General features: G+C 46.7%; 1 protein-coding gene across 1 annotated transcript in view; it reads right to left on the bottom strand.

The window, feature by feature from the left end:
• Positions 1 to 13,753, bottom strand: part of LOC119386194 (uncharacterized) — a 102,418-nt gene that overhangs the window by 14,065 nt on the left and 74,600 nt on the right. The window contains exons 4-7 of the mRNA XM_037653531.2: positions 9,174 to 9,230; positions 6,837 to 6,998; positions 4,930 to 5,077; positions 2,225 to 2,336 (exon numbers count right to left, since the gene is read on the bottom strand). Coding sequence (XP_037509459.1) covers positions 2,225 to 2,336; positions 4,930 to 5,077; positions 6,837 to 6,998; positions 9,174 to 9,230 — 479 coding nt within the window. The remainder of the gene's footprint in view (positions 1 to 2,224; positions 2,337 to 4,929; positions 5,078 to 6,836; positions 6,999 to 9,173; positions 9,231 to 13,753) is intronic.

The raw sequence follows: 13,753 nt of genomic DNA, 5'->3' as shown, positions 1-13,753 counted from the left end.
TTTCTTCCATCGACATTCAGACAATCGCTACCGAACAGCGCAAGGATCGCTGGATTGCCTCACTGATGGACTTGCTGACTGATCCATCGGCAACACCATCCACTCGCGCGTTGCGTCGTCAAGCCCACCATTTCGCCGTTCGCGACGACCTCCTCCACCGACGCAATTACAGCGGCGACGGCCGCCAGTGGCTACTAGTAATACCCCGAAGTCTGCGTTCTGACATATGCGAATCGTTCCACGCTGATCCGCAGTGTGCGCATTCTGGGGTATCGAAAACTTACCACCGCATCCGCCAACGGTACTTTTGGCGAGGGATGTACCGCTACGTGCAGAAGTTCGTTCGCTCCTGCATCGATTGTCAGCGCCGCAAAACTTCAACGCACCTGTCGCCGGCAGGTCTGCAACCTCTACCTTGCCCTGACCGGCCGTTTGGGCGTGTTGGCATCGATTTGTATGGACCACTTCCTCTGACGTCTGCTGGTAACCGCTGGGCCATCGTCGCTGTAGACCACCTCACGCGATACGCCGAAACTGCCGCCCTCCCAGCGGCTACAGCGCGCGATGTGGCCTCCTTCCTGCTCCACCGATTCATGCTACGTCACGGTCCACCTCAGGAGCTACTCAGCGATCGAGGCCGTGTCTTCTTGTCGGAAGTCGTCGAAGCCATTCTAAAAGAGTGCAACGTTGTTCACCGCAAAACTACTGCTTACCACCCGCAGACGAATGGCCTCACCGAACGCTTTAACCGTACGCTCGGCGACATGCTCTCCATGTACGTAGCCGCCGATCACACCAACTGGGATGCCATTCTGCCCTTCGTCACCTACGCCTACAATACCGCCGCTCAGAGCACCACTGGTTTTTCTCCCTTTTTCTTATTGTATGGCAGGCACCCCTCGCACACAATCGACACAATCCTTCCATACAAGCCGGATCGGTCTGAGTGTGCGCCGATTTCTGCTACCGCCCGACTTGCTGAAGAATGTCGCGAACTTGCCAAGACCTTCACTACGCATGACCAAGAGCGGCAGAGGAGCATTAGCGGTGACAGAATCACTTCTGAGCCGACGTTCCTCCCTGGAGCGCTCGTATGGCTCTCGATCCCTACCACTGCACCTGGCCTCTCTTCAAAACTACTGCCGAAATACGAAGGCCCCTACCGTGTTGTTGAACGCACATCCCCTGTAAACTATCTGATCGAACCAATCGATCCATCCTCGGACATGCGCCGTCGAGGGCGCGACATTGTAAACGTGGAGCGCCTCAAGGCGTACCATGACCCGCTCATTGTGACAAGTTGTTAGGTCGCCTAGGCGGCTCCCTTTTCGCCCCCGGAGTAATTGTAGCGAAGCTTATTGGAACTCTGAAGTGGGTCGTCCTCTCCGGCCCCTTCTAGTGGGTTGCCCTCTTCGGACAGAGCGCAGCTCGCGCAGAGTCGGCCCCGCCTTGACTGTCGCTGTCCATCTTCGCCGAGTGTCCGCCAATAAACATCTTTATAATATATATATATATATATATATATATATATATATATATATATATATATATATATATATATATATATATTGTCTTCCTTACTGCGAGCTTTTTAGAGAACCAACAAACAATCAAGCCAAGGGAACTATAGGGGACGTTATTTGTTGTAATTAAGATATAAATGTGAAGAAATGCAAATGGACGAAAAGACAAATTGCTGCCAGCAGGGACCGAATCTGCAACCTTCGAATAACTCGTAAAATGTTCTACCAATCGAGCTACGGCGGCGGTCGTCCCACCTTGCACGTTATCGGTTATATCTGAGCATTTAAACCATGGGAGTGTTGGTCAGCGCCGCTCGTAGCCATGACGGCCTGTGTGGTGTGGAACAGTTTTTTTCTTGTTGACGTGTAGTAGCACGTGATCTGTATACGAGCTGGCAGCTGACCAATAATCCCTCGCACGCTACCTGAAGGCATACAGTCTGCAGAACACACACACACAAAACAAACACACACACACACGCGCGCACACACACACACACACACACACACACACACACACACACACACACACACACACACACACACACACACACACACACACACACAAGCGCGCGCGCGCACACGCACGCGCGCACACAAAACTTCCATGCAAGTCTGGCAACATCATTTCGTCACACTCTTTATAAACCGGAATACTGATGCTTGAGATTATAATCTTAAGGACGCATGCGTGCACTTACGACGTATGCGATTAGTGCGTAGAATAATTCGTGCGTTAGCCAGTATCCATCTGTATAAGGATCCGTCATGAGGTCGAAACACTTTGAGCTGATTCTGCATTCTTCCGGCTTTCTGCAAAGAAGAGAGAAGATAATAAATACATGTTTTTGATAAGAAGGTAGATAATAACAGCAACAGGGAAGAAACAACAAAACAAAATAAAAAAATTTCATTCGTTCATCTGGCGCTGAACTGACTCACTGTACGATACGAAAGCGACCGGCCGTTACAGCTGACGCCACCCGCATGCGTACAACGAGCTTGCGGTGACAGCCGTTGCGGCCAACGCCGCCTTTCTCCCCGGGATCTGAATACTTAACCGCCGTCATCGGTTTCCTATACCGCTCTTATCCGAAGAAAGCAGTCGTTTCGAGCCACCCAAGGCAACGATAATAGACGAACAGATGAAAGAAGAAGCAGACTACACGCCGCTGTGTCTGTGCACGTGAACTTAGAATCTTTTTAGACTAGCCAGTATGAGCACCAGCTATAGTTTAATATATTATTCGTGATTTCTAGCACCTCCAGATCTGGTTTCCGAAATCATGCTTAGCGCCGGACTTTCCCTCCATGTTTAGCGACATTCCGTCTGTCGTGCGATTGCTTAATACCGTGAATGAATCGACAAAGTCAACGCTCTGTCTGGTATCACTCACGCGGCCCTTGGAAGGTCCGCGCGCGTTTAGGCTACCGGTTCATCTACAGCGACGCAGCGTTTCCTTCTTTTCTCTTTGCTTTCGGTGACGAAAGTTGTTCGGCAGACTGAAAGGACAGCACCACTGATATGAGTGAAATATTATTCTTAACGATAGTTACCTCTTTTCTCCCACGCGCACAAACGAAATATAAAATGTAAGAAAACTGCACTTACAGGTGTACTCAAGAAAACGCGATGCAAGCTTCCGGATTTCCCGACAGAATATGCAATGAAACTGCGCTTATTAACTGCACACAAGATACATATGTAGACGTGGATGTAGATGTAGATCCTAAAATGTCCGGCTCACAACCATCCTGGGGTATTGGCTGAGAATCGGGCAATAAAAAACTCTAGGTTGTCCTGTTTCACTTCTTATCCTTCTAGCTGTAGGACGCTCGGACCGTTAAATATAAACTACTTACGGCTTCCCAGTGACTACTGCGCATATACAAAAATACATATACTGTGCACTAATGTATCGCTTAAGGCGGCTCGCTACCAAACACAAACAATTCTTTACCATGCTATCGAACATTTTTTTTTTTTCACAATACTATTCCTACTTACCATTAAGGCTTTATCGGTACAGCTTCTCGGTCATTTTCTGCAAGCCAACTCCAGGTAAAATATACTTGCTTGCAAATAGGGCAGTCAACCATTATGCTTTTCAAGAAAGAACTCTTTCTCACTCTCTTTTATAAGTAAGGCAAATAGATGGAAAGCAAACGTCCTCCTGCCGGCTCTCATATTGATCTTGAAGGCGCGAGGAAATCATTTCTCGTTACTGCAAGCGATGACGGTAGATAGCACTAACGTTGGAAGTGATATTTCTCCCCATCTATGGAGCATATTCATCCAGGTAAAACTTTAAAACCTAAGCAGATACCCGGGAGACGTCACATATCGCGATATGTGCAATGACGATCGCTATGCGAACAGGCAGGACTGGATCGTCTGCTTGCCAAGATGGCCTCCTTCTACTCGCAACAATTACGCGGCGAGTGTACCGCAATAATATACTGCAGCAGTTACACTGCAGTAACAGATAGTGTTTTTGTTTTCATGCTGTAAATAAAAAGTTCTGCTACGAGTCCTCAGGCTTTCATGCTGTAAATAAAAAGTTCTGCTACGAGTCCTGACCCTTTCGGTAAAGGCCTTCGTGTCGCTTCATTATAGTTGAGTTGTCGCAACGGCTTTAGAAGGTGAATACATATGAACTCGCAGGTATATCGGTCCCATCAGAAGATGCGCTTAGCAAATATTCGTCAGCATATCTTATTTATGTATATATGTCACGTCTAAAGAAAGTGACCGATATGAGGCCTACCGGAGACATCTGTCAAAATAATTCTACATTCACGTCGTAGTTCAGTTGCTATGTGTAATTAGAACATAAAAGATCACGTGCTTCCTCTTGGGGAAGGCGGCCTATATTGGTGGACTTTCAGCGACAAACATTCATTTTATTTATTTATTTACGTATAGTGTAGCCCTATTGAAGGTCATAACGGGAATGGGAACATTATATAATGCTGGTAAGACGACAAACAAAAAAAAAAATGCAAGAAAACACTACTAATGGTAAAACAAACACATACAAGACAACAATAATAAAAATGAAGTAGTTTACATGTCAGTGAGATGCTCTTTAGTAGTACCTAAACTATCTTTTTGTGGTAAGGAGCGAATGTTACCGGGCAGACACTTCCAAAGCTCTATTGTACGCGAAAAGAAACTGTATTTAAATGTATTAGTAAGAGCAAAGAAAGGTGTTACGTTCAAGGCATGGGAACTACAGGTACAGCTTAGCAAATGTGATGAAGTTACCGTCAGAAATGCTGGAGGAGGAGTTAACTGCATAAAAATTTTTAAAGCTTCGAATCGATATCGCGAGGGTAGTGATTTGATGTTTAATGATTGAAAGGCTAATGAAAGCGATGTGAAGATCACGCTCATTGCGCTTACCGTGGCGTCGATAACTCCAAGATGCAAAAATCCGAGAAATCCTCCAGGAACTCTTCGGAAGAACGCGGTGTCTTCATGAAGTCCGAGCTGACTCGTGATGGCGGGAAATCGAAAGCCCAGTTTCCGAGCCGAATGATGGGGAGCAGAGCTGCGATAAGAATTGCCGCGCTTAGCTGTGTGTATACAGTTAACGGAGGCTCATCTTTGTAGCCGGTGTTGCCATTGAACTACAGCAGCCAGAGCGACGGTATGATTATAAGAACGGCGTATGATGTAAGCAGTAAGATATAGCAAAAAACCTTCCTTCATTTGCACAGCGTCTAAAATATGGTTGCATTCAGGAGCACTTATTTCAAGAAACACTCGTTCAATCCCTCTCGTAGAGGTCGTACCGAAGATATTGTTGTAGTGAAGTGCATCGTATATTGGCAATCAAAAAAAAAAGATTAATGAGCAGGCTTTCGTAAATGTTCCTGCTCTCGTATCACGCAGGCGCTGGCAGAAGGGTCTCATACCAGAGAATACCGTTTCGCTGTTTTTGCAGCCACAGATTTCATCTTACGGCACATACAAAGGGTTCTCAAGAACATATCCCTTGTAATGCCCGCCGACTCGTGCGCTTGCACTGCTGCTTACTGTGCCCTCCAGGACGCATGCACTGACTCCGTCGCTTTGATTGTCTGCATGGTGCACAATACCTTGGAAAAGGTGCTCCTAAATTTCTAGCCAGAATTTTCGGACGACCACAAGCACACAAAACGAAAGGTATGGGCGCTTGTGACTTTCGTTCTGCGTGTTTGTTCGTCGTCTAAAGATTTCGCACTCAATATATCAGGGTGGTTGTAAGATCAGTATTTATTTTTAATTTAGATTCCCCTACAGACAATCGTCAGCTCTAACTGGCGCGTAATACTGTTGACTAATATGATGTATGCCATTTATAATTTCAGAGGTTGCATCGTAATACTGTTGACTAATATCTTCGCAATTCCAGTGAGAGCATAGCTTATGACAATTTTCCCGGCAGATGGATTGGCAGCCGGGGACCGACAGAATGGCCTTCACGCGGCCGTGATCTAACCCTCTGAGACTTTTTTCTTTAGGGACGGGCTTAGGGGCAAGTGTACAAGTTAAAACCAAGTGATCTTAATAGCATTGAACACAATAGCCGGAGGTGTTTGCAAATGTCCCAGTTTGGATGCTACGAACAACCGTGCAGTGTGTTCCCTACTGAAACGTTCCGTATGCCATTCCAATTATTCCGTATGTTTCCGTAAGAATCTTACGGAAATATATGGAAAACATATGTTAATATACGGAAAACATATGGAGTTATTGGAGTGGCATACGGCAGGGTCGTAGCCAGAAATTTTTTTCGGGGGGGGGGGGGGGGTTCAACCATACTTTATGTATGTTCGTGCGTGCGTTTGTATGTGTGCGTGTATATATGCGCAAGCAAAATTGAAAAATTTCGGGGGGGGGGGTTTGAATCCCCCCCCCCCTTGGCTACGCCCCTGGCATACGGAACGTTTCAGTAGGGCTCCTAAAAGGTTCAGATAGTGTGCGGAAAACCCGGGTGCATACGTCGAAATGTAACGTAATAAAGTAATGTATTCAATGACAATAAAACTTTGCTCGGTTGTTTACTTTCTGAACTATTCGTTGTTACAAACAGCTATTTGTAACATCCTATGATATGTATTTGTTATAGACTATTTGGTACCCCCACAATCATATATGAGTTGTGGGGTACCAAATAGTCCGAACGAGTGCTCTATTATATGGGCATTGAATATTATCGCAGACCACAAATTGTGAGTTGTTGCCGGCTTGCCGAAAAAGCACGTGCTTACTGACTATTTCGTCACCTATAGGCACATGTATATACAGGTACGCATGTGACTCACCTGCTGCTGATTCCATGGTGAGCGTATCTAGGAACAAAGGGGCACCCCTCTGGTAGATGTCCAGGGACAGCTTGAACAGCTCCCGCGTGCGGTTGAGCGCGGCCGTCGCCTTCGTCAGGCTGTACTGCGCCTCCCTCGACTGCACTCGTAACTGGCGTGCTGCTGTGAACACAGCGACCACGGCATGCTGAGCCCATTCAAGTGCTTAGTAATGTTATGCACAGGTGTCGCCAATGATGAAATGGAGGAAATTATTTTCAATGAAAACATTCAAATTAATGGCAAAAGGTAAACATTCCCGGTGCTGACAACGAAAGCCTTATGGTGTCATGTAGTGTTCATTTCACATTAAATATTTCAAGGTAATTCAGCGTGACCCGTTAGAAACACGCACACACGCACGCACACGGACGCACACGGACACAAACGCACGTACACACACACACACACACACACACACACACACACACACACACACACACACACACACACACACACACACACACACACACACACACACACACACACACACGTGTGTGTGTGTGTGCGTGTGTGTGTGTGTGTGTGTGTGTTTCTAACGGGTCACGCGTCCGTACTTGCGTGAGTTGCGTGCACGCGCAGCTCACACAAGTACGGAGGCATCCACAAGTACGCAAGTACTGACGAATCCACCGGGAGATAATCATACTACAAGAAGAGGGCAGTAGTATGAACATGGAGGACAATAAAAATGCGGACTACCACACACAAAAAGTTCTCGGGAGTGATCCCCAAGAAATGGGGAGGCTAGAGGAGAACGATTACTACCTGCCGCTATCATCCCTTTTCAAAAAAATTAATAAACTTCGTGGTAACGGTAGACAGAAAGCCTGTTTGTGTATATTGTATCTTTGACTTTAAATATTGCCGCTGCGGCGCTCTTGGGCCGCTCAGGAACGCTTGAGAGATAAAGAAACTGCAGAGACACCAATATTGTTTTTCCGTTTGCCGTCTGAACGCAAGACCAACAACGAAGCTTCTCAGTCTCTTCTTGTGTTTACAAATACGACGGGAGACAACCTAAACTTAGAGCATGACCGGACAAACAAAGAAAAAAAAAAGAAAACGTATCGCTCACTGGCTGACACTTCGACCGTAATCGCTCGCTGTCAACACAAATTGGAGAAATCCTACACTTTCTTCGTAACAGGCAAGTAACGAGAATATCAGTTTTCGAGCTGGCTCTGGCACCGCACAATGAGCCACGCGGCTAAAGCGCGTTAACTTTCCTCCAGAGAACCATCCCATCCCGAAAGGGAAACTCGAGCTCTTCCGAAAAGTGTCATCACACCCACGCTTTAACCATTTTTATTCTCTGCGTTTTGGGCGTCCACACCCGTGCGACCCAGCGACTTCGGACGAAACGCGTAGCACCAGCCGTGCTGTAGATCTGTTGTCAGACCCGATAATACCAGCAGAAAAAAAAATTGCTTACATGTGCCATGATGCCTTTGTAAAAAAAAAAAAAAAACATGGAGGCGACCCTAATCCCTCACTTTGGTGTCTGGTACAGTGGCAGACGCACTTGGGCGTTCGTGTACCCTGGTGTATTCATTGGGTTAACATTCTGTTTCCTCGCGCTGCCGAAGCTGATCTCAGAGGCCATGCAGAAAGAAGCGTGAGGTTCAGATCTGCTCCGCCAGGTGCCGCAACGATCCTAGCTGCCCACAAGAAAAGCGGCTGCATGCTCTTTCAGTTAACTAATTAAATTAATGTTCATTAATTATCCTGGCAATTAATTGACCATTATCCAAAGTAAAGTTATGCTCCGACATCATATGTATACAATATAAATCTTCATTTGAACCAGAATCACAGAGTTCCTGCCTGTTTTATTTTTTTTTATATTTAAAACACACTTTTTGAATATTCAGAAAACCGGAAGTAAGTGCTCGACCGGAAGTGCTTGGCAGATAAACAAGAATGTCACTCGCCGCTCGCGCCACTAATAATAAAAACACCAATGGTGCGAATTAAGCGCTTAACAGAATGACACAACAATTAACTCCATGCATTAGCAAGCAAGGACGCTTCGTTTACTAGATTACCAGAACTTGGAGAAACATGTAAACCCACTTGCAAGGTCATAATAAACATATACAAGGAAAACTATAAGAAAAGTCGGTGCTCGGATGTTTTTCGAGAAAGAATACATATTTCACTTCTTGTTTGTCATCTGTTTCTGGTACCTTTAGGAAATAGTCAAAACATTATTAATAATCCAGGTTCTTTGAGGTTTGTTTTATTATGTACTTTTTAAGGTACGAGGCGATTTTTCTTTTTTTTACATTCATTTACCTCTTAGTGCAGATTCCAGTGCGGGTTGAAAGCGACGCACCTCAAGACGAAGCTGATCTGAAAACGAGAGAAATTTAATTAGTGTTTCAAATTTTATGGACACGCATGCTGCCTCCGTATTTATCAGTCATTTGCACATCATCCTGCTGCTATAATTTTATGTAAATGACATACGTAATGTGTTAGGTTGGGAAACTAGTACGGCACACTCTCTATGTAACTTTTCCATACAAAACAAAACACAGTACCGATCTACGAGAGCGATGTTATGTGTATACACAGTAAACATGTGACAACGTGATCTGTTCATGCATGTCGCATGAGAGAAGGCATCCCATATTAATGAGAACTAACAGACAATCAAGCCAAGGAAAGTAGAGGGGATGTTAGTTGTGCTAGTAATTGGGATATAGACGCGAAGAAATTAAAGTGGACAAAAAGATAACTTGACGCCGACAGGAACCGAACCTTACAACATTCGAATAACGCGTCCGATGCCCTATCAATTGAGCTACGGCGGCACGCCATAGCTCAATTAGAGTCGTTAGAGTCAATTAGAGTAGAGTCGTGAGTTTCACACTATTTTTTGTAGCTAACTAGCGTCGCAGCACTCAGATAGCCTATGTATCAAGTATATCACGACAGAAAAGTGAAAGTACAGAAACCATAAATAAATTATAGCTTAACACATAACTTAACAATTAACCTGAAAAACTCTTTCAAAAAAGTGCTCGGGCGAGCAAGCGCAGGTAGACAGTGATCCTAAGCCAGACTGGAAGAAATTTCCCTTACACATGATTTGAAGGTTTGGCTTGACGGTGGCTTACGGTGATCCACATGGCATATATGTGACTATTTCTCTGACTCCAAGGCAGCTTTTCAGTGTCTTATGTCGCCATTTCGTTATGGACCTAATGAGCAGTTAGTTGCTGACATAAGGCTCCTTCACCGCCATGAGATCGAGCATAGCGTATCAGTGCATACCGGGTCATTGTGGTATATACGGTAACGACCGTGCGGATGAGGCCGCCCGATCTGCACATGCCGGTGACCTCTCCGGAGATATTGGCCGCGATGTCCACCACTGGAAACGCCGGCGCCGCCGTCGGCGTGACGTGCTTGGCAGGATCACGTGGTCTCAGCGGCCGCGTCGGCTGCTTGTGGAGCGCTGCCGCGTGCTTTGAAAACGCGCTTCAAATACCACATGCGCTGCGGTCTGTTCAAATACGGAAGTTTTCTCGCATTTTCTATTCAACTGAAACCATTTTAATAAAGTGGCTGCCTCCGAAGGCCACGAACATGGAGCTCTACCGCTCGGTGCCGCAGTACCGCTCGGTGACGCAACGGAGCCCAGTGTCAGCCTACACCGGTAACCGCGGGACAAGAAACTGCGTGAAGCATGGGTTGTAAACCTAAGAACCGGCAAGTAGCCATCAGATACGACTTTTGTGTGCAACAAGCTCTTCCGCGACGAAGACTCGTTACTTAGTTGGGCCTGCGATGTTCGGTGAGTAGCAGACAGCGCGCACTGAGACGATGGCTCACGCGCGCTTTCCGCCGGCAAATGATGCTTATCTGCCACAGGATGGAAAAGGCGCTACCTTTTACCACGTGCGATACCATCTCGGAACCCTCCCGTGCGACGATCAAGAGATCGTCGGCCCCGTGCTCAGGGTCCACAAAATCGGCAACAGATGCGCAAGTCATCGTTTAGATACGTTGAATTAAGAAACGCAGAGGGTCCCTTATGCACTCGTCAAAGATGACTAGAAGGCGAAAGCGATCTTCTTCTTATCAGTCGATGTATTGATTCTCCCGCGCCCCCCTCCAAAAGCGTTCTGCACCTAATGCCGTTTTGCACGGCCTCCGTGTCCGATCACGGAGGCAATGCAAAGCGACCATGACGTTGAATACGTCATCATGTGACGTCACGTTATGTGACGTCATGATGACGCTACATATTCTGGCGATCTGTGGCGTCATGATGACGTCATATGATAACGCCATCACGTGACGATTATTTTTTGCATCACTCGTGTTGACGCCGCCGACACGGGACGCCAATGGGCAATATTCCCGTTTGATGAAGCATCTAGGGCTTTCAATGTTTTGCGTTGCCTCCGTGATCGGCCCACCGATCACGGAGGCTATGCAAAGGGACCTTGTCGTGTGAATACGTCATCATGTGATATCACGTTATGTCACGTCATGGTGATGTCGTAATGAAGTTACAAATTTAGGAGACCTGTGACGTCCTGATGACGTCATCACGTGACAATTATTTTTTGCGTCACTCGACTTGACGCCGCGACCGTCAATCTTCCCGTTTGAAGAGGCATCTGGGTTTCGCCTTCATAAGCTACGCGACGTTTGCTGGTGGACGTATAGATAGCGAGAGAGTCAAATGCTGCGGCTGTGTGCTGCATTTATGTTGGCAATAACATTTTTTCAGTCAAGCTTGCGTTCCCCTGACGCAAACACTATGTGCTAAAAAGCCCAAATTTATTTGTGCCACACTCAAACTGACGTTGGTCCTCTCCAGCCCCATGTATTTTCTTGGAGCCTCATTTATTTACGTGGGAAAGATGCCACCCTGTTGGCGTTAGACACGACACTGCGGCCGAATTTGCTGGGGTACTCGTCAAATATTTACTATCCTGTTTTGCGGCTGCTGGTTGCTGCAATGAACTTCTATTTTATTCACCGCTATTTCAAGTTCACGTGGGTCCTAGTTCACAGCCGACGTTTGCAGAACAAGTCCAGCGAACGTTACTGTATTTTCTTTCTTTTCCTTAGCGTTGCATGCTACTACATGCTCGGTCTCGTGGACTACTACTCCTTCCACCAGCAATCTGGAAGTGGTGAAGCTTTGGTCTATGAATTTGTAGATGACAGAGAGCGGCAAGTTAAATGGAATGCAAATGGAACGATAATTATTGAGCATTAAAAAAAGGCGTTGCATTTGCTCACGTTTTGTGTGAGCACCAAACGAAACGAATGCACTGAATAAAGAAACAGAAGCAGCAGCATTTGCCCGCTGAGAAGGCCGATCAATACGCAGTGCGAAACAACTTGTCAGATGACATTGAAACGTACACGAATTTAGACCTAAAAAAAAAAAAAAAAGCTGAATCGTCGGGACGGCACATCACAAAGTTGCCATGCGCACCGAAGCCGTAGTTGTAACGAAATTGTTTTTGAAGTGCTCTGATAGCTTCCGAGTAACGGTAGTTTGTGTACTCACAAATTCTCATATTTTGCGGCCTAATGTTCACACCGCGGTGCCAAAACACGCTCGTAGCAAAAGCGAAACCATCAGTACGAGCATATACATGCAGACGCTCATACATGCAGAGGCACCGTCAGTCGTCGCGAACCCGTGCGATCGCTGGCTTGATGCTTCTTTCCGTTATGCTCCATTTGGTATACAGGCAGTCTACTCTAACGAGATATTTCACATATTTCGCACTCAGCGAGTGACTACCTTTCACGCAAGAAGCCGGTTCAGGGGTCTCCAACGCGGTGACCGCGTGAAGCGGGTGCTCGGTTTTCTACAGAGAGACAGCGACTGTAGACTATCTTGTGCTTTCTGTTCGTCGAAAATTATTCTTTTGATAGAAAAGAACATATTTCTTTTCGAAAGTACCTACAGAAATGTCCCGGAGGGCTCCCACGAGGTGATTTTGTAGAGCGCCGACAGCAAAACTTATGGGGCGCGCGCCGTCGGCATCCTGCACGCAGTCGAGGCGCGTCCGATAGAGGGCGACTCCGTAACTCCTCGCCGCCAATACCCTTATCCACAACCGACGCAGCTACAAGGCTTCGTTCGCTGGCATGTGAACTCACGCTTACGCGGTGGAACTAGGCGGAATTCACCAGCGTTCGTCTACACAGATTGGATCCCTATCTCCAGCTCCGTCTTCGGTCAGGAATATCTCCATCTGAGGAGACGCTTGTGCGCCGCCTGTGGCTTGGCGTGGCCTTCACATACGCTTACTCCTTTCTGATCGGAATGGCCAACAACTCTACATGCAATAACTGCAGCTGCGAAGAAACGATCGCCCCTCTTCTGTGTGAGTGTCCCCGTTTTAATGCGCCAAGACAAGGACTTTCTGATGCGTTAGATAGACTTGATAATCACCCTTTGTCGGAACAAAGGGTTCTGGGACACTGGCCGAGCCCGTCCTCAGCGCAGAAGGCGTTGAAAGCGTTGTTGCGATTCTTGCGGACAACTGGTCTTATAGACAGACTTTAAACAATGTCGTATTCTACTTTCCTTTTTTTTGCTTCTCTTGCTCTCTTTTTTTTTGTAACATCTCTCTTCTATCATCTTTTATTCCCCTTACCCCCTTCCCCAGCACAGGGTAGTCAGCCGGTCTAAGAACTGGCTAACCTCCCTGTCTTTCCGCTTCTTCCTTCCTTCCTTCTAGTAGACTATGGTTGGGGTCGCACTTATCAAACGCCTATGCGTTACGCATTGGGATGGCCGACACCGCAGCGTGGGATCACTGCGGCAATGAAGAAACAAGCGCACATATTTCGTGCGACTGCCCGCAGTACAGTGCACAGCGACTATCCAT

Source organism: Rhipicephalus sanguineus, chromosome 3 (genome assembly GCF_013339695.2).
Source record: "Rhipicephalus sanguineus isolate Rsan-2018 chromosome 3, BIME_Rsan_1.4, whole genome shotgun sequence".
NCBI lineage: Eukaryota > Metazoa > Arthropoda > Arachnida > Ixodida > Ixodidae > Rhipicephalus > Rhipicephalus sanguineus.
Note: the sequence above shows the minus strand (reverse complement) of the source record. Positions and strands in the feature narration are given on the sequence as shown.